The sequence below is a fragment of the Rhinatrema bivittatum genome, chromosome 1, assembly GCF_901001135.1.
Source record: "Rhinatrema bivittatum chromosome 1, aRhiBiv1.1, whole genome shotgun sequence".
NCBI lineage: Eukaryota > Metazoa > Chordata > Amphibia > Gymnophiona > Rhinatrematidae > Rhinatrema > Rhinatrema bivittatum.
This window is the reverse complement of record NC_042615.1, coordinates 546,074,853-546,096,547: the sequence shown is the minus strand read 5'-3', so window position 1 is coordinate 546,096,547 and position 21,695 is coordinate 546,074,853. Positions and strand designations below refer to the sequence as shown.

The window sequence follows — 21,695 nt, the reverse complement described above, 5'->3', positions numbered from 1 at the left end:
ACTGCTCTAATTTGACTGCCTGTGCTCCTGCTGGAGAAGATGAAGGGCTGCCGGTGCTCAGCTTGTGGCTGTAAGTGTGCTGCTTCCGCTTTGGACATTTTATGTGCAGCTTGCCTTGAAACCAGAAGAGGGCCTGGAGAGAGATCTAAGGCTTCTGCTTTTCTATGTCGGCAGGACTGGCAGCCATGGTAATGGATTTCTCTGCTTCATCCTGCTCGGGGAGCAGAGCACTAGAGTATATGGAGTCAGCATTTTCGATGGGAATGGCTACCATTTCAGCTGCAGGTGCCTCAGAACATATAGCCCCCCAGTACAGCCCACTGGCTATTTTTTGGAGCCTCTGTGCTTATCCCCAGTTGGGGATGAGATCTCTGAAGCTGCTGTTTCTCTAGGTCCTACTCCCTCGGGGGAGTTCTTCACGGAGTTCTTTAGATTTCTTCCTCAGGCCTTTTGTGCTACTCAGAGGCCTCCTGGAGACATGAAATTTTCAGGGTCTTCTAGCAGGGGATGGCTTCCTAAGTCTGTGGCTTACTTGTTACCTCCTAAACGAACCCGGGGGTTTTGCAATTTGGGAGATGCCTCTCCCCCTCAGAAAAGAGAGTCCATTTTGGAAGACCTGGTTGAATTTATGGATAAAGGCAGCTTAGACTTCTTGGAGGAGGGAGAAGTGCCCTCAGTGAGACAGGATGATTTGGTTATCCAGCTTTTCCTTAGGGGTGAGATTAAATCCTGTATTTATCAGATGGTCGCTGCCTTAATTTCAGAAGACAAACCAGAAGAAACTCCTTAATGAGATCTTAAGGGCCTGTGTAAGTCTAAGACTTTTTTTCCCTTTCACTCCAAGGTGGAGGAAATGGGAATGGGAATCTCCAGATTCTTGCCTCAAGGAAGTTAGACTTTTTGGTAAGCTGTATTCACTACCGCAGGAGCCATCAGAGCGCTTGTTCTTGATGCTCAAGGTGGGGAGTGCTGGTTTCAAGGGGGTACAAGGAGAACAACTAGTCCTGAGGAAAATGGTATGTCTCTTAAGGATCTTCAGGATTGAGATTCCTCTTAAATATGTTTACATAGAAATGACGGCAGAAGACCAAACGGTCCATCCAGTCTGCCCAGCAAGTTTACTTCTGCATTGTTGGTACAGTTCTATTTATGGCCACATATAGTGGCTCAAACTCTTCTACACTGGGTATGATAACTTCTCAATGGGGATGAGGCTGCCTGCCTGGAGTCAGCTGCAGCCTTCATTGCAGGTGCCTTGTATGATCTTTTCAAGAAGTCATCTTGCTCACTTGCCTTGTCTGTTTCTGCTAATAGACTCTTGTGGCTAAGGCATTGGGTGGTGGGTTGTTGGTTGACGACACATATGTGGTAAACTTCCTTTCAAGGGGAAATTAATCTTTAGTGAGGACCTAGCACATGTGGATAAGGATTTGGGAGATCCCAAGCCAAATAGGCTTCTGGAAGGCAAAGGTCATGCCTTTTGTCGGTCCATTAGAGCAAGGAATCAATATTGTGATAACAGGCAGTATAAACCAGGCAAGCAGTCTGCTTCTCAATCCTTTATTTTTTTTAATTTGAAAATGTTATTGTTAAGTCCAAGTAACCATCAACAGGAACCCCCCCCCCCCCCCCCAGTAATATAAGGAAGAAAAGTTAAAACTCTAAACATCCTTCAGCATCCAGGATACATCAAACTTAAAACAAGTCTCACTATATACTTTTCTTATTTTCTATCCCCAAACTCCAGCCCCCACCCCTGTTTCCCTCCCCAGCCTGGTGTAACCAATATTCATATGAAAAAGAAAGCAAAAAAGAATGATACATCAAGAAGAATTATGACTCTGTTGTGCTTTGCCTCCAGCTCTCATAAAGACCACACACACTTATGAATTGCTGCATGGATTTATGTTTAAATGCGGTTATCCTACTCAGCCGGTATATCTTTTCAAGACGAGTTTTGATGTCAACTAACTGAGGGACTCTAGTGTCTTGCCAATATCTATCGATCTCATACCTGGCGGCTGTACATGCAAATCGTACAAATAAACTAAAATGTTTTCATCCCGGGAAAGGAGCTAAATTAAGTAAAGCATGCTGTGGCTGTAATGGTATAGGTGAGTGTAGAATATCTTCCAGCCAATTTATGATATCCCCCCAATATGCTTTGATGAAGGGGCATTCCCACCAGAGATTAATAAAGGACCCTCTCCCCTTACATCCCCTCCAACACGAATCAGGCCAAGAGGAATTAATTTTGTGTAATCAAACAGGGGTTAAATACCATCTATATAGAGCTTATCCATTTTCAATTAAATTTACAGAGATAAGCCCTCCACCAGTAGCCTGATATTTACTCAGCCATTGCCCTTGAGAGATCTCCACCCCCAAGTCTTCCTCCCAAGCTTTCATAAAAGCAGGTTTAATTGGGAAGTCCCAATTTAGTAAGGTGTATAATTTAGATAAGATCCCAGGTATCATGTCTGCATGCCTACAGAGGGATTTGAAGTAGATTACGCCTTGTGTCACGTGAACTGCCACTTTATTCCTGTTTCCAAAATTGTGGAATTGTATATACGAATAGAGAGCGGATCCAGGCAAATCTTAACAATACTGCAGCTCATGAAAGCTACGAAAACCCTGTATGTTCCAAAAATGTTTCCATTTTGCTATACCATGTGTTTGCCATTCTCGAAAACCTACATTTTCCAGATCAGGCCTAAAGTTGTTATTGTGATAGAGATGTACTATAATGTGCTTCTCAATCCTTTTGATCTAGTGGCAGGAACCAGTCCTTTCATGGGTCAAGAAAGTCAAGACTAGACACTCCAGCCTCTTCCATGGCCGGTAGATCTTCCCATTGAAGTCAGGCATATTCATAAGACTTGCCATGCTGGGTCACATCATCAAGCCTAGTATCCTCTTTCCAAAAGTGGCCAAGCCAGGTCATAAGTACCTGGCAGGATCCCAAGGGGTAGATAGATTCCAAACTTGTTCCAAAAATAAGCAGATGCCTTCTATCTCTCTGGCTAGCTAGTTTCTCCCCATCTCTGGACGTTTCATAACTGTGAGGTCCCTGCCTCGTCATATGTAGCAAAAATGAGGTAAAAGAAAGAACTGAAACATGAATGGAACAATACGAAATCACAAGTTATCTGTAGGTTTACCAGGATGAGGTAACATACCAGAGGCTTCAGAGGATAGCACCTCTCCCCATGGAAAAGCTTACACTTCTGAAGGAGCTGGTTGCTGACAACACTGTATCAGGCGCTTAGCTTGTCCAGTCTCTGATGCTCTTCAGTTCTCAAGCCCCCTGGAAAAGTACAGAACAAAATCTCAAAGAAGAAAAAGAGAGAGTAAACAATTGCGCCCAAGATGGCTGAATATTTCCTGAAGAAATGCATTCATATAGAAAAGGAAAAGAATAACCCTTCAATTCATAAACTTAAGTTAGACAGAAAAGCTAGATAACACAGGTTCATGTGAGATATAGACCTTTGAGACTGTTAAAAAAAAAAAAAAAAATAGTGATAAAGTAATCATGGTTCTTGGAGCTACTGGGCCAGGCAGAATCACCCTCATCAATGGAATGATCAGCTACATCCTGGGAGTGAAGTGGGAAGCCAAGTTCCGATTCAAACTGATAGATGAACAAACCAACTGAAGCCAAGAAGAAAGCCAAACCATTTGTCAAATGTGAAATTGCTTATTGGTGGCGCAGTCCCACTGTTCCTTCTCTATCTGATGTGAAATCTAGATTGGATAGAGTGTATTTGGGGAAATTTGGTGACCCTTCATATGTTGGAAATCAGGGTCCCATGTATTGAATACTAAGCATGTGCGAGGATCCTGAGGGGGGGATGGTAATTGGGTAATGTCACTATAGTACCTTTGTCTTCATTGGGCAGCTTCCGAGCCTCATTAATGGAATTTCTGTTGCATACTCTGTGGATTGTCTACTTCTTCTTCGTGTACATTACTCTGTTTGTGGTTTTTAATGCACATATCTTTCCTTTAGTCACTTCTGCAGGCTTGTCCATGTCTCTGCCTTATTTCACCAAATACTGGTATTGGGGGGGGCAGATACAAAATGAAAAAATTCACATGAGTTTTGTAAAACTACTTTTTATTGCAGTACTTTCTTGGCACTGTTATATCGCCTTGTTATATTAAGGCTTCTTACATTGCTTTTTGTGTTTTGGTTTTCTGTTGTGTGTAATAAACTTTAAATTACAAAAAAAAAAAAAGCGAGCGGAGTAGAACGAGTAATCATTAATGTGTTTACTCTTTCGAAAAGTACAAAGACTTGGGGATACATAGTGAAGTTACTAGGTGATATATTTAAAACTAATTAACAAGATAAAATAGTTTTTTACTCAACACATAATTAAGCTCAGTTCCTCCGATATTAACAAAGATCATTAATCTAACCTTAAAGGAAGGAACCATGCCAGATACATTAAAAGGGGCAATCGTAAAACCAATTTTAAAGAAAAAAAAACAGCGACCCACTCATCCTAAGCAATTACAGACCAGTATCAAATTTACCCCTCATTGCAAAATTAATAGAAAAAACTATACAAAATCAATTAGCGGAACACTTAGAGAGCAACAATATCCTGTACCCATCACAACATGGCTTTCGCAAACACTACAGAACAGAGACACTACTGCTTGCGCTAACAGACATCATGAGAGGTTTCGACAGCGGTAAACACTACGTTTTAATGATGCTAGACCTGTCAGAGGCATTTGACACAGTAAACCATGAAATTCTATTAGATAGATTAGAAGAAATAGGATTAAGTAACAAAACAATAAAATGCTTCAGATCATACCTAAATAACAGACATTTCCAAGAACAGATCAAAGATGTAATGTCAGGAAAAAATAAATCTTCAAACTGGAGTTCTACAGGGATCAGCCCTATCTGCCACACTATTCAACATATACTTGTTGCCGTTATGTCACCTACTGGCTGGTCTAGGCATCTCACATTACATATACGCTGATGATATTCAATTAATAATACCCATCGATGACATTGAAAAAACATTAAACATAGCTAACATGTATCTAGATATCATCAATCAGCTACTAAACCAAATGGAATTAGTTATCAATATAGAGAAAACAGAATTCCTACATTTAGAACGAAAAAAATATACAGATCATTCAAAACCCAATCACACTCAAAAACAACCAAAAAATAGAATTAACAGAGAAGGTGCGTAACCTCGGAGTGATAATTGACACGGAACTAAGCATGAAACAACATATATCTTTCAAAGTAAAGGAAGGTTATGCCAAACTCATGATTCTTAGAAGACTAAAACCATCACTAACAACCACCAACTTTAGATCAGTGTTACAAGCTTTAATTTTTGCAAGCACGGATTATTGTAATGCCCTACTACTAGGTTTACCATAAACCATGATAAGACCACTCCAGATACTACAAAACACTGCTGCAAGAATTCTGACTGGTACAAGTAAAAGAGACCATATCACCAAAACCCTAGCCGAACTACACTGGTTACACATTGAGCAAAGAATTCAATACAAAACACTATGCACCATACACAAATTAACGAAAAAGCAGAATGGCTGAACACAGCCCTTCGTGTACACGTCCCTCACAGAAACCTGAGATCAGCTAACAAAGCACTCCTAACATTTCCTAACGTCAAAACAGCATGACTAACCCAAGTAAGGGAAAGGGCACTATCCTTAGCAGGTCCCTTACTATGGAACACCATGCCTTTAGAGGGAAAATTACAAAGAGACATCAAAACCTTCAGAAAAAGTTTAAAAACATGGCTCTTTAAACAAGCGTATCACAAAGAGAATGGAGAATAGAACCCAGGGGAGTGTAGGATGCAGACAGTAGAACACCCACACACAACACACTAATCATGATGTGTGTATTTTATTTTATTTTAATTTTTTGTTCACCACAAAGGATAAGATACAATTATTAATCTATTTTTGTACTTAAAACTGATACAGATAGAAATGGGCATGACTTATCACACCCACCAAATAACATTGATCATACAACTGTTACTGTAACTTGATGGCACCTGTGTAGTTGATATAATTTAATACATTTAGCAACATTAATTTATGTGCCTTATTGTAAACTGTTGTGATGCTATATATCTTAACGACGGTATAGAAAAGATTTTAAATTAAATTGCCAGAGGGTGTGGTGAAAGCTATTAGTGTAGCTGGGTTTAAAAAAGGTTTGGGCCAGTTCCTGGATAAAAAGCCATAAACAATTAAGGTGAACTTGGGGGAAATCTTGGAATCTCTCTATCCCTTGAGATCCTGCTAGGCATTTGTGACCTGGATTGGCCACTGTTGTAAACAGGATTCTGGGCTTGATGGACCCTTGGTCTGACTCAGTAGGGCAAGTTTTATGTTCTTATGTCCTTGAATATTTTCCCAATATTAGCTTTTGTACCAGCTCTAACAAATGATCAAAGGCAAGTTTGAGAGTATCATAATAGCAGTTAACATGTCATATCCCATCAAGTAAACTAATTTGCTAAAATTAAAGATTTATTTTAAAAAAAAAAATTCTCCCTCCAACACACAGAACAGTGTTTAACACATCTGCTGCTAAGATTGGTAGGTTTGTTTTGTAGAAGCTTTCGTTTTTCAGTGTGTGAGTGCACTGCAAATACTCAAATACTGCAGTCTCCGCAACGTACGACTAGAACAACAAGTAAAATACAACTAGAAATCCATCACTCCCATTAGCCAAGCTATCCAACAAACAGAACAGAGCCATATCCATTGCTGGCCTAAAATTATGGAACGCACTACCAGAACACTTGAGCTCACAAAGCAACATTAAATCATTTAAAAAAGAGCTCAAAACATGGATATTTAGTCAAACAATCAAAGACGGTGTTGATTAATATCACTCAACACAGATAATGCATATCCTTTTCGGATACGATTCAGTACTACTAAGACTATAACACAGACTGCTTGATGCTAGAAATTACATCATTTTTTGTTCACAGATATACACTGTTATAAACATTGAAGCTGTTTGTAATATGTAAGTTTCTCTGTTTAAGTTATAATGTTAAATGTAATAGGTTGTTGTAATTGTAAACCGGAGTGAAGGCTGCTAGCTATACCTCGATATAAAAAAAAATGCTTTAAATAAATAAATAAAAAAATATTTCCTTTACTACGCTGCATAATTTTGCTTCATGAAAGGAAATAGAAGTGATTTGGGGACAGTATTGCAAACTTATGCATGTTTATTGGTGTAAAAAAGCCCCTTTAGAAAACCACCACCCTTCACCTCCCACTTTGGTGGGGTATAGGGTGCTGTTTAAAGGCATGCACTTTAGCCCATATGAAAAAAGAGCTCTGGGTTAGGTCTGCGGGCAGGGGGGGGGGGGGGGGGGGGGGAAGAGAGGTAGGACCTGGGTTGTTTTCATTTTGAAGTCCTCGTGTGTAATTTCCGGTGCATACTTTAAATTCTGCAGGTACTTTGTTTCAGCAATGTGTGTGGCCTGTGTTTTCAAAGGGAAACCCTTGAAAGGCCCATATGGGTTGGAACATTGCCCTCCCAATAATGTCAGTCTCTTACAGTCCAGATGACCTCTTGTTATAATGAGTTGTCCAAAGAGGCACAGGGGACCTCCTTTCTGCCTACCTTGTGCCATGCAGCCATTTTGCGGTTTCAGCGGTGCAAGGTTGGTAGATTGAGTGTGTCAATACAGATGGGTAGAAGAGAGACTCCCTGCATAGGTTAGCAGTGTTATTGAATACACTGCTTTTTAGTTAAGATTCAAAGTGATAGTAAACTTATTGTAAAAATGCAAAAACTTTCAAACTTTCTTTTTTTTACTTCAAAATTGACTGATTCCCCTTATTTCAGCATTCTGCCATTTTGGGATTCAATTGTTTGGATGCTTTCTTGAAAAATTGATTGCTTGCCATAGTATTTATTTGCTCTTTGTGGTGCTGTAAGGGTACTCTTCTCTAGCTCAGTAATTATTGGAAAGAACAAAGTTTTGTATTACAAACCTAAGAAAGCCAGAAACAGAAGACTGTGACTCAACACTGCTGATAGAAGTGAAAATTCTACCTATGCATGTATTTTCTAGCACTTTTCAACTTTGATCCTATTGAAAAGACTCCATTCATATTAGATCAGAGTTATTTTTAATAAGATAATGTCATCCTGTGCTTCACTTTCTGACTCCTCTGTCCACTAACCCCTAAGCTTGGACCCTATGTGCAAATTTTTGCAGACATTACTATATTTCTGGACTGATGGATGATTGAACCAGCCACACAATGCTTTTTTGCTTTTCTTCCATTTCATGAGTTGAATAACACTAAAAATGCATGCAGAAGGGTATTTTTTTTAATAGTGGAACTTAAAATCTTATGCAGTAAAGAAAACCCCTGTGTTGAGAACACTAATGCGACTAGATATTGGCCAATGTTAAGGTTCCCTTGGAATTAATGTAGAGAAAAAATTGGAGGGTCCAACAATTGTGTCCTCAACTCAGAGATGTCATTAGTTCATTGTTCTGCACAGATGAACTATTTTTTCAATGTGAAAAAGGTTCTTCCTACTCACCCTAAGCTTGTTCTAGTTTAGTTGTAGAAAAAGCAGAAGGAAACCAGGGTGAAAGCATTGCAGTTTTTCTTTTTATAGTTCTTAGCAGCCACTAGTAGGCTAAATCAATATTCTTTTATTTCTCTCTGGGACAACATTGTTAGCTGTGCTAGTACAACTAAACCCATGTGATTATCATATTTTGCAGATGTTCTCAAGTTAATTCATTTAAACTTTATCCTTGGATTCATCAGTTTAGCAACAACAGGAGGTCTGCAGATCAGATACGGCCAATTAATTTTCCTGATGTAAATCCCCACAGTCTCCCAACGAGTGTCAACTTTTCTATGACAGCGGGAGACTTTCAAGAGATCTACACAGAAAGAGGTGAGTAAAGAAGGTGTTGAGCTTCAGGCTAATGAATTCAAAATAGTAAACTATAGCAACTTTATCAATATAATACATTAATTTAGTTATACACTGTTTCTAGCTTTGTGTTTAAAGCATGGTACAATAACACATATTATATAATTAAATTATATCTTTAAAATGATACAGGGCTGACCCAGTATACAATTCGTATGCCAAAATATGCAGCATCCTCAGTCTTAGTAAAATCAACAAGATTATACATTGGACAGGATTAGGTCCCATTATTGCACATGTTAACCAAGAATCATTTCCTCAGTGATTGGCTTGTTTAATGAAGCAAATTTTCAACATGCCACAAAACTGCATGTAGTCTTTCATCCTATGTATCTCTTCTGGCAAGGTATTCCAAAGAATAGCATAGCACAGGAAAAAGCTTGACTGCGTGTTCTTACCAGGCTTGTACTTTTAACTGATGGTATGACCAGCAAATTCTTATTAACTTAGTGTGGTACACTTGGAGGGCTATAAACCTCTAAGCAGGTTTAAAGATAAGTTGGGCCTTGGCCATTTATCGCCTTAACGGTTAAGGTTGAGGCCTTAAACTGTGCTCTAAAGAGAACTGGCAATCAGTATAAGCTTTTAAGTACTGGGTTTTGTGGTCCCTTAACCTTGCTCTTTTATAATGCGATTGGCAGCTGTGTTGTGGATGCACTGCAAGACTTGTAGTATCTTCTATAAAAGGCCAACATAAAAAATATGGTCCAATGAAACAAACCGGAAGGTGGTCCCACGTAGCCAAGGCAAAAAAACAGAAGGGACTACCTTACACCGTGGAAAGACTTTTATTAGAATTGCCCATTCTAATAAAAGTCTTTCCACGGTGTAAGGTAGTCCCTTCTGTTTTTTTGCCTCAACATAAAAAATATTACAGTAGTCAATTTTTCAGATAATGTATTCATACTGCATACTATCTTGATGAATCAGATGTAGTAAATTATGTACTAGATGCAGCAAACAAAGCTGAAAATATTTTTGGCTACTTTAGTGATATGAGTTTCTATTTTCTCTTTAGTCAAGACCTACTCCTACATTTTGTACATTTATCAGTGGGGCATAGTTCAATATTGTCTAATACAATTGAAGGCCACCAGTATTCATTCCACTTCCTCTTACCAGCATAAAAAATCTCTGTTCCCTGTATGTACCCGGATCAGTCCAGGACAGCTGGGTTTTGCCTCCCTTCCAGCAGATGGAGACAGAGAAAAACTTCGAGATTGCCCCCTCTTAAGGCTAAGTGCTGCCTGTGTCTCTTCAGTATTTCTCTGTCCCCAGGAGATGGAGGTGGTGCAAAACCTGCGGTCTTGACCTGGTTGGGGTTCTCAGGAAAAAAAAACCCCAACAGTCTTGGAACTTAGGCAGGACAGAAGAAGCAGCTTCCTCCCAGGGGGTCGGTAGGTTCCAGTGGGACCATCCCCCCAGGTAGTAGGTGCTGCGGGAGCTGGGCTGGGAAGTCTGCTGCACTCCCTCTGTTTGTGAGGCAACCGGGGTGACACCGGTGGTCCGGTCCCCCCCTTCCCCCCCATACCTTTCTGGTGGGTATTTGGAGCAGCCTACCTTCAGGCCGGTATTGTATCTTTAAGAAAAAAAAAAAACCAGCTTGACATCCAGAAGCAGGCTCTGCACAGGTCTCTGTGTGCAGGTCGGGTTATTTTCTTTGTTTCCCGGCTTTGCGCGACCAGCTCCGGGGGGGGCGGGGTTTCTTCGGGGCGCCCATCGGACTGTCTCCTGCTTGCTGCAGCCATGCTGCGCGGTACATTCTGCTCTGCCTGTGGAAAGACTGCCTCGTGCCTCTCTTTCAGGGTTGTGTTCACGTTGCCTCCCTGGTGAGGAGGGCTCATCAAACAGCGCTGTGATTTTCTAGCAGGACTAAACGTCCTGCTTCGCATCTGCAAAGCTGATCCATTCCCTGTCAGTGCGGGAACGGAAGCCATTTTGAAGACATTCGCCAACGCTCAAATTAGAGCGGTTGGGAGAGAGGATCTCCCGCCACCGCTTTCCCCTGCAGCAAAGTCCAGGGGACCCTGGGGCCGATTTGTTGGACCTTTCTGAAGATGAGCCCCTTCCCCCCCGGGGGGGGGGGGGGTGCCAACTGTGCCCTCTTTTACTTCAGACTTTGTGCTTCTCATGCATAAAGCATTTGTGGCTAGTTTGTCCCAGCAGGGGCCCCTTCTCCCTCAGAGTCCCCCTACTTGGCCCCCTCCGAAGGTCCCCAGGCATCAGGAACCCTTGGGTTCGAATCAGGTCCGTAAAATCCGGGGTCCTGTGCCCCAGAAAGATGAGCCATCTCCTTCGTGGCAGGCAGAGTGGATGCCGCGGTGTCTACAGTCACAAAGAGGACCACTATCTCGGTGTTGGGTGCGGCGGCACTGAAGGACCTCCCATGACTGGAAACTGGAGGTACTCCTGAAAAGGATTTTTGAGGTCTCTTTCCTTGGCATTCGAGCCGCTGTCTGCAGTAGTTATATGCTTTCGGGCAAATCTAAGATGGGTGCAGCAGCTGCTTCGCGCACAGGATCTCCCACCGCAGGAGGCGGCGCAAGCCAAGTGCCTAGAGGCACTGGTGGCTTATGGGGCAGATGCCTTATGATTTGCTTCGTATTTAAGAACCATGGCCTCTGCGGTCTCCGCATGATGACTCCTATTGTTTGCGAAATTGGGCAGTGGATGTTTTATCTAAGGCTCAGCTAGGGGCCCTCCCCTTCAAGGGCAAGCTCTTGTTTGGCGAGGATTTGGAGCAGCTGATAGTCTTTGGGCGACAACAAGGTTCATAAGCTGCCTGAGGACTGGCCTAAGAGCACTCGTGGTTTTCTTCCATCACAAGCTCGTTTCCGAGGGCAATGACACTTCCGCCAGAACAGGGTGCCTGGCCCAGCAAACCGCCAGCCTTCGGGGCAGTCGCAGCCCTGATCTCAGTCCTTTCGCGGCCATCAAGCAGGCTGGAAGGGTCCGGCCCAAAGTTCCTTTGGCACCAAGCCTTCACAATGAGATCCGGCCAACCCATTCCTCTATCCCGGCCATCGGAGGATGCCTGTCCCTCTTTTTCGAGGAATGGGTCAAGATCACATCAGACTGGTGGGTTCTAAGCATTATCGAACTCTGTTACACTTTAGAATTTGCTCATCCTCTCAGATATCTCCTCATGGTATCACCCTGCGGCTCTCCAACAAAACGGCAGATCGTCAGTCAGACCCTCCACAGGCTGCAATCCCATGGGGCTATTGTTCCCGAGGAAGAGCAGGGAACGGGACGCTATTCCATCTACTTTGTGGTGCCGAAAAAGGACTGTTCCTTTTGGCCCATTCTGGATATCAAGGAGGTGAACAAGGCTCTCAAGTTACCCCAATTCCGAATGGAGACCCTACGGTTTGTCATTGCGGCGGTGCGCAGTGGCGAGTTCCTGGCCTTGTTAGACCTGACAGAAGCAATCCTGCATATCTGAATCTGCACGGAACATCAAATGTTTCTTCCTTTCCTGATCCTTGGCAGACACTTTCAGTTCTGGGCCCTGTCATTTGGTCTAGCGATGGCGCCGCATACATTTACCAAAGTCATGGTGGTGGTGGCAGCGGCTCTCTGCAGGGAGGGGGGTGTTGGTTCACCCTTACCTGGACGATTGGCTCATCAAAGAGAAGTCGAGGATCTCTGCAAGCAGGCGGTACAAAGGGTTCTGGACAGGCTGACGTCTTTTGGTTGGATTGTCAATTTTGCCATAAGTCATCTTATTCCCTCGCAGACTCTGGATTGTCTAGGGGCTTGGTTCGATACTCGAGTGTGCAAGGTTTTCCTTATGACAGAGCGCATAGACAAGCTGCAGTCTCAAGTACGTTGCCTCCTGGACCTCCTGGTGCCCAGAGCCTGGGATTATTTACAAGTCCTTGGCTCCATGGCGTCCACTCTGGAGTTGGTTCTGTGGGCCTTTGCACATATGCGACCATTACAAACAGCGTTACTGTCCCGCTGGGATCTTATGTCGGAGGAATTCCACTTCCCTTTACCACTCCCAGACTCTGCCAGATCCAGTCTTGGTTAGTGGCTGGTCTTGGAGCATCTGACGCATGGGGTGGACCTCGAGATACCTCAGTGGGTAAGTCACCACAGACGCCAGCCTCTCTGGCTGGGGAGCAGTCTGTCAGTCTCAGTCGGCCCAGGGACAGTGGTCGGCGACGGAAGCCCAATGGTCTATCAATCGTCTGGAGACCAGGGCTGTACAACTGGCATTGCAGTGTTTCCTTCCACTTCTCTGCAACAGGGCTGTGAGGGTTCTCTCGGACAATGCAATGACGGTGGCTTACATCAGTCGCCAGGGAGGAACCAAAAGTCATCCGGTGGCACTCGAAGCGCAACGTCTAATGGCCTGGGCAGAACAACACTTATCCTTTCTGGCGGCGTCACACATTGCAGGGGTTGACAACATTCAGGCGGACTTTCTCAGCTGCCAAAAGCTGGATCCTGGAGAGTGTGAGCTATCCCTGGATGCGATGTCCCTCATCACCCATTGATGGGGTGCCCCATCTCGATCTGATGGCAACTAGGGGGATTGCCAAGGCTTCCTGCTTTTTCAGTCACAGATGGGAACACGGAGTGGAAGGGATCGATGCTCTGGTGCTTCCATGGCCAAAAGATGTGTCACTGTACGAATTCCCTCCATGGCCTCTCATAGGCAGATTCTCCGGCGAATAGAGATTCATCCAGGGCAGATAATTCTCGTGGCTCCAGAATGGCCACAGCGGCCGTGGTTTGCAGATCTCATCAACCTAGCAGTGGACGGACCCCTATGGCTGAGCCATCTTCCAAACCTACTGTGTCAGGGTCCTATATTTTTCAACCAGGCAGATCGCTTCCGTCTAGCGGCCTGGCTTTTAAAGGAGACACCTGAGGAAAAAGGGATACTCAGAAAGCGTGATTGCCACTCTGCTTCAATCTTGAAAGACCTCGACTTCTATGACTTATGTCTGGGTCTGGAAGGTCTTTGAGTCATGGTGCCGGGCTCATGGTATTTTTCCCCAATGCGCCTCAGTGCCGCAAGTCCTTGTGTTTCTGCAAAGCGGTCTTAGTAAAGGTTTGTCTGTTAGTTCTCTTCATGTCCAGGTTGCGGTGTTAGGATGCCTGAAAGGGAAGTTCCTGGGGACAAATTTGGCAGCACACCCGGATGTGGTCCATTTCCTCTGGTCCATCCGGTATGTCCTCCTTGAAATCTGAATTTGGTCCTCAAGGTATTGTGTGACATGCCGTTTGAACCGCTCAAGAGGTCCACCCTGAAGGATCTAACTCTGAAGATGGTGGTTTTTGGTGGCGGTCTGTTCGGCTCAAAGGGTTTCTGAGCTACAAGCCCTTTCTTGCAGGGAACCGTTTCTGCGTATCTCCGATTTGGGGGTTTCTCTAAGGACAGTGCCCTCCTTTTTACCCAAGGTAGTTTCTGCTTTTCATGTGAACCAGTTGGTTGAGCTCCCGGCTTTTCCTAACCTCGAGAAGGCCGATCCTCACGCCAAAGAACTCAGACGTTTGGATGTCAAGAGAGTCCTATTGCGTTATCTAGAGGTTACTAATCCGTTCCGACTGTTGGACCATCTGTTTGTTTTGTGGCGTGGCCCCAAACGGGGAAGTATGGCGTCCAAGGAGACTATTGCTCGGTGGTTGAAAGAGGCTATTGCTTCCGCTTGCATTGATCATGGTCACCCTATTCCGGAGGGCATCAAAGCTCATTCGACTCGTTCTCATGCCACTTCTTGGGCAGAATGCCAGCTGCTTTCTCCACAGGAGATTTGCAGAGCAGCTACCCTGGAAGTCCTTGCATACTGGATGTCCAGTCTGAGTGCTCTGTTCAGGGACGGTATCATTCGAGCGGGACTGTCCAGATCTCACCCGGGTTAGGAAAGCTTTGGTACATCCCAGCTGTCATGGACTGATCCAGGTACGTACAGGGAAAGGAAAACTGGTTCTTACCTGCTAATTTTCATTCCTGTAGTACCACGGATCAATCAAGACGCCCGCCTGGGGCAATTGCTCTGGAGAGTTCGCTTGTTCTGATCCTTTTTTGCTGTTTTTGGATAAGCAGATACTTTACCGGTTGTTGAAGAGTTTAGGTTTTTCCCTTTACCTTCCTTTCAGGGTTATTCTTTTTCAAATGTATACATTTGCACACGTTAGTTCTTCTTGTCCATTGCTGATTTATTCTTAGACTGTTCGATTTTCTACAAATTTTCTCTGCTTTGATACTTTTATACTGAAGAGACACAGGCAGCACTTAGCCTTAAGAGGGGACACTCTCGACGTTTTACCTTGTCTCCATCTGCTGGAAGGGAGGCAAAACCCAGCTGTCCTGGACTGATCTGTGGTACTACAGGAACGAAAATTAGCAGGTAAGAACCAATTTTCCTTTTTACTGGGATTTAAACAGAGTTCATTAATAAAAAGCCAGTTCCTAATCTGTTAGAGGCATTTGTTAATCCATTTAATCACAGTTTATCTATCTTGGTCTAATGAGATAACAATATGGATGTCATTTGCATACATATAAAATTACAGACCTAGATTATTCAGTAAAGAGATTAATGATTTCAGATAAATATTAAAAAGCGAAGGGGATAGCATTGATCCCTGTGGAACACCATATACTACCTTCAGTGGGGAGGAGGAAAAATCTTAGGGTAATTTGCTTCAACCAGAAGAAGGCCAGGCCTTTATCTCCTATTTCATCCAGTCTCTCCAACAATTTGGTCAGACACTCCAGAGAGGTCAAGTAGGGTCAATAAATATCCTGGACCTCTGGCTGCATCATGTAACAAATCATTGATTCTCCGAGGACAACAGGATATCAGTCCTCACAAATGGGTGACTTCATCGAATGAAGTCTGGCCCGGAACATTGATCTCAAAAGATTCTAAAACTTTCAAGCATGCCCTACTGAGCATGTGCAGCTATAGTTATCACCCTGCCCCCAAACAGAATTCCTCACTCTTTTTTTTTTTTTTTTTTCTTTAGCGTTGGACGGTGCCTCTCAGGCCCTATGGCGGCGGCAGCGGCCCATTCTACTTCCCCCCCCTCCTCCTTCCGATTGTTATTTTTTGTGATTTTCGTCGTTCGAGCCGAGCATGCCACGAGGGTCGGTCTGCTTGGCCTGTGGCTCTGACAGCGTGCACCTCTCGCGGGTTGGGCTGGGCTCAGCCTGCATCCACGGAGGCGAGGGTTCGTCGGGATCGACTCGGGGGGGTGGTAATACGATGGCGGACGTTGGCGGGTGCGGTCGGGGAGCGCTCCTCTACCCTCCCCAAACAGCTGCCAAAAATCATGGGAAAACCCGCTATCTTGGCTCCGGCTCCCCTCGCGGCGCCGATCGTGGCAGGGCCCAGGAACTCCCTGCCCTCCCTCTCCCCGCAGCGGCCGGTTTCGCGGCCTGTTTCACCAGCGGGGGCAGCAGGGGGGGGGGGGGGCACAGGAACAGATTCAGAGGATTCCTATGCCTCTTTTTCATCAGATTTTATTCTGGCAATGCATAGGGCCTTTAAGGCCCGCAAAGCCTATAAGAGGCACTCGCCCCAGTCGGGGGGCCCTGAGGGCCCACACTCAGCGGAGACTCATCCACGGTCGGAGGGCAAGGAGGGGCTTCCCAAGTCAAAGCGCCCATTGCGGGCTCTTCCCCCCTTCCCCCCCCCCCAGGGATGACACTGATTCCCCCTTCGACTCGACTGATCAGGAGGAGCCTTCTCCGTCCCCAAGGGAGGCAGAGGGAGATGGCACACCGGCCCAGGGGGGCGACAAGACAGAGCCAGGTTTCGGAGGGTGATGACCCGAGGGTGATCTGCCTTTTCCGAAGGGACGAGCTGGCTCCTCTTATTCCTGCCATTTTGGGGGAGTTAGGGATCGCTACGCCTCCCGAGGAGTCTCGTCTTGGCTCAATGGATCCAGTGTTGTTGGGCCTGAGTGGCTCCCCTACAACATTCCCTTTTCACTTTTCTGCTACGGACCTTCTCTTTCGAGAATGGGATACCCCAGACTTGGGCCTGCCTGAGGATGCACTGGAAGTCCTTCAGGTGCCGAAGGTGGATGCTGCGGTTTCAGCGGTAACAAAGAGGACGACTATCCCGGTCACAGGAGGCACGGTGCTGAAGGATCTTCAGGATCGAAAGTTGGAGATCCAGATGAAGAGGATTTTCGAAGTCTCCGATCCGGGGGCCCGAGCGGCAGTTTGTAGTAACTTTGCGTTACGGGCCGGACTACGTTGGGTGCCACAACTTCTTGCCAACAAAGGCCTCTCGGAGAAAGAAGCCAGACAAGCGGGTCGCCTTGAAGCGGTCGTGGCTTATAGTGCGGACGCTCTGTATGACCTCCTGAGAACTGGTCCGCGGACAGCGCCTCCAAATCTCGGCTGCGGTCCTTGCCATTTAAGGGCAAGCTTCTGTTTGGAAAGGAATTGGAAGACATGATCCAGTTGCTGGGCGACCATAAAGGGTACTGACTCCCAGAGGACAGGACGCATTCCAGGGGTGTCCTCCTCGTCCAGATCCCGGTTTCGAGGAAACCGCAAGCCTCGTACTCCTCATCCTAGTACCCTTTCATCCTCCTCCTTTCGATTCGGGGGGGGGGGGGGGGGAGGCAGCAGTCCCAGTCCTTTCGAGGAAGACATTTTGGTAGATCTGCTTCCGCCTCATCGACTCCCGGTGGTAAGTCGACACAATGATGGCCCGCCGGTTCATCCCTCCGTGTCGAAGGTAGGGGTCAGGTTGTCTCTCTTTTACGAGGAATGGACCACAATCACGACAGATCAATGGGTACTCTCTGTGATAAAACACGACTATGCTTTAGATTTTGATCGCCTTCCCAATCCAAGATTTTTTCCATTCCCGTGCGGGCACGCAGACAAGTGGCGAGCGGTTCACCAGACTTTGGTCCGTCCTGTTGGATCTGGGGCAATTGTCCCAGTACCCGCCTTGGAACAACGAAAAGGACATTACTCCATATACTTCGTCGTTCCAAAGAAAGGTTTGTTCCAGCCCATACTAGACCTGAAGTACGTCAACAGATGTCTTCGGATCCCACGCTTTCGCATGGAGACACTGAAGTCCGTGATTGCTTCTGTGTGGCCGGGAGAGTTCCTGGATCTCACGGAGGCATATTTACACATCAGAATCAGGAAGGATCATCAGAAACACCTCAGGTTCTATGTGTTGGGGAAGCATTACCAATTTCAAGCGTTACCGTTCGGTCTCGCGACAGCACCCAGAACTTTCACCAAGATTATCTTGGTGGTTGCAGCACAGTTGCGTCGGGAGGGGTTGTTAGTCCATCCGTATCTGGACGATTGGTTGATCCGAGCGAAATCCCAGGCGGTTTGTCGGTCAGTGATACAGCGGGTTCTACAGTTGCTGCGCTATCTTGGCTGGGTAGTCAATACATCAAAAGTCACCTCAATCCCTCTCAGTCAGTGGAATTTTTGGGAGCTTTATTCGAAACGCGGCAGGAGAAGGTTTTTCTTTCCGTCGAGCGCAGTCTCAAATTACAAGGCCAGGTTAGGTCTTGCTACAGAAGCAGCCACAGACGATTTGGGACTATCTCAGTTGATAGGTTCCATGGCATCGACACTGGAACTGGTACTTTGGTCTTTCGTGCACATGTGACCCTTACAGTTGGCGTTGCTTTCCCGCTGGAGTCCGGTGTCCGAGCAATTCCATCTCCCGTTACCTCTAACGGACCTGGCACGCTTCAGCCTGGGATGGTGGTTGTGTTCGGACAATCTCCTCTGGGGGATTTCGATTGTGGCACCAGATTGGACGGTGGTCACTACGGATGCGAGCCTCTCTGGTTAGGGAGCGGTGTGCCTGCGAAAGTCAGTACAGGGGCTCTGGTCCACGACAGAGTCTCGCTGGTCGATCAATCGCTTGGAGACTAGGGCGGTGCGTCTGGCACTGCGGGCCTTCCTCCCTCTGATTCAGGGAAAGTCGGTCAAGGTACTCTCCGACAATGCGACAACAGTGGCCTATATCAATCGTCAGGGGGAGACCTGGAGTCGCCCGGTGGCGTTAGAAGCTCGGCTGTTGATTCAGTGGGTGGAGTGGCACTTTCTCAGCATCACCGCGTCTCACATAGCAGGGGTAGACAACATTCACGCAGACTTCTTGAGTCTGCATCAACTCGACCCTGGAGAATGGGAGCTTGCGGACAGGGCCTTCCAGCTAATCTGCGACAGATGGGGACCGCCGGCTATGGATCTGATGGCGACCTTTCAGAATGCCAAGGCTCCATGCTTCTTTGCCCGTCACAGGGAAACGGGGGTGGAGAGGGTGGACGCATTGGCGCTACCCTGGCCGACGTCGATCCTGCTGTATGTCTTTCCCCCCTGGCCACTGATTGGCAAGGTTATTCGTCGAATAGAGAGTCCTCCTACGGAGGTAATTCTGGTGGCCCCCTGAGTGGCCACAGCGACCATGGTTTGCAGACCTCGTCAATCTCGCATTAGAGGAACCACTGCGTCTTCCGTTTTTACCGAATCTGCTTCATCAGGGCCCTGTTTGTTTCGATCAGGTAGATCGCTTTTGTCTAGCGGCATGGCATTTGAGAGGTGCCGTTTAAAAGGTAAAGGTTATTCTGATGCAGTGGTGTCCACCCTTCTGAGGTCACGCAAGTCTTCGACTTCCTTATCATATGTGCAAGTTTGGAAGGTTTTCGAATCATGGTGTGTTTCTCGTGCGATTCGGTCTACTCGGGCATCCGTTTCTGATATTCTAGCCTTTCTTCAAGACGGTTTGGCCAAGGGTCTGTCCTGTAGTTCGTTACAAGTGCAGGTGGCTGCCCTCTGTTGTTTACGTGGTTCTGTAGAAGGGGAGACGCTAGCATCACATCCAGATGTTGCCCGGTTTCTGAAGGGGGCAAAGCATTTACGTCCACCGCTGCTTGTTCCGTGTCCCTCCTAGAACTTAAACGTGGTGCTCAAGGCCTTGTGTTTGCCACCATTTGAACCGCTGAAGATGGTGACCCTAAAGGATCTTACATTGAAGGTAGTATTTTTGGTGGCAATCACTTCGGCTAGGCGAGTCTCTGAACTTCAGGCTTTGTCCTACAGGGAACCTTTCTTGCGGATCTCTGAGTCCGAATTAGTCTTCGGACGGTTCCCTCATTTCTACCAAAAGTAGTTTCTTCTTTTCATTTGAACCAGTCTGTGGAGCTTCCATCGGTGTCGGATCCCCTCTTCGTCCTTTGGAAGGGTCCCAAAAAGGGTAATATGGCGTCTAAGGCCACCATCTTGCGGTGGTTGAAGGAGGCCATAAATTCCGCATATCTTTTAGGTGGTCGGCCCTTGCCTTTGGGGCTGAAGGCGCACTCTACACGTTCCCAGGCGGCTTCCTGGGTGGAGTGTCACCAGATCTCCACACAAGAGATCTGCAGAGCAGTGACTTGGAAATCGTTGAATACTTTTGCACGTCATTATCGGCTGGATGTACAGGACTCCAGGGAGGGCAATTTCGGAGCAGGCGTATTGAGAGCGGGCCTCTCCGGGTCCCATCCCAAGTAGTGTAAGCTCTGGTACATCCCAGGAGTCTGGACTGATCTGGTACGTACAGGGAAAAGAAAATTAGGTCTTACCTTCGATAATTTTCGTTCCTGTAGTACCAAGGATCAGTCCAGAGTCCCGCCCACTTCTGCATTAAGTTCGGAGAGTCCGCTGTTCCTAATTCTGCTCTAGTTCATTTGATCTGGGAAGATTTTTATACCTGTCTATTTCTGTTTCCGGTCAGGTTCTTTGTTGGGAGTAGTGACCCGAGGGTTCCCCTGTTGAACTTAATGTATATAGTTAGATTGCAGTCGGGAGTAATTCTGCTTTGACACTGCGTAATACTGACAGGCTATGGGTGGCACCCTGGTATTTATGGCAGAGCCTGTCAAATCTTGCTCTGTCTCCATCTGGTGGTGTGGAGGCAAAACCCTGGAGTCTAGACTGATCCTTGGTACTACAGGAACGAAAATTATTGAAGATAAGACCTAATTTTCTTTTCTACTGGGGTTTGCACTTGTGGTATCCCTGCTTCCTGTCTCTTAGTGACTTGTCTCTGGATTTCTTCCCTGGGGGTTCCCTCTCCGTTTCAGCTGTTCCAAACAGGCTGAGAGGTCTACATCAGGGGGTAACTCCCTGCTGGAATCAACAGTGAGTTATTTGGATGGGGTTGAGATGTACAGCCTAGCGGCTTTTTGTTACCCCTTCAGTGCTCTACCTTCTTGTGTTCTTCACTCCTTCCGACTTACAGTTGGAATGTCAAGGGGAAGAGAAGAAAGGCTAGGGCATTCGTGATAGATCTTGGTATATACCTGCAGGGAACGATACACTATGTTTTCCCTGTTTTTTCACCAAGTTCTGGCTAGTATTGCCTTTAGCTTTTCACTCTTCGCTGGGTTGTCCGAAGTGCCTTCCTACTCACCTGAACTATCCTATAGACAGGATGGGTAGGCCTGCCCTTGACAGAGTGCAGTGTGGGTGAGCTTCAAGCCTAGCTTAACTCCCTGCTCGGGGGTTTGGGCTAGCGATTCCATTTCAGGGATTGCCTTTCGTCCCTTCACGCTCTTGATGCTGTCCTGCATTGTCAACTATATCTGGTACTTTGGCAATTAGGGTCCATCACAAACACTGCCATGTTGCTGATTCTTCTTCCAAGTGTTGCTTGGGATTTTCTGACCCTTGTGC

The 21,695-nt window shown here is 46.0% G+C and overlaps 1 protein-coding gene across 2 annotated transcripts in view; it reads left to right on the top strand.

The window, feature by feature from the left end:
- The window catches only part of CARNMT1 (carnosine N-methyltransferase 1), a 110,043-nt gene that overhangs the window by 40,931 nt on the left and 47,417 nt on the right, over window positions 1-21,695 (top strand). For both annotated transcript variants that reach the window (XM_029616050.1, XM_029616041.1), the window contains exon 5: window positions 8,802-8,980. In XM_029616050.1, coding sequence (XP_029471910.1) covers window positions 8,802-8,980 — 179 coding nt within the window. The remainder of the gene's footprint in view (window positions 1-8,801; window positions 8,981-21,695) is intronic.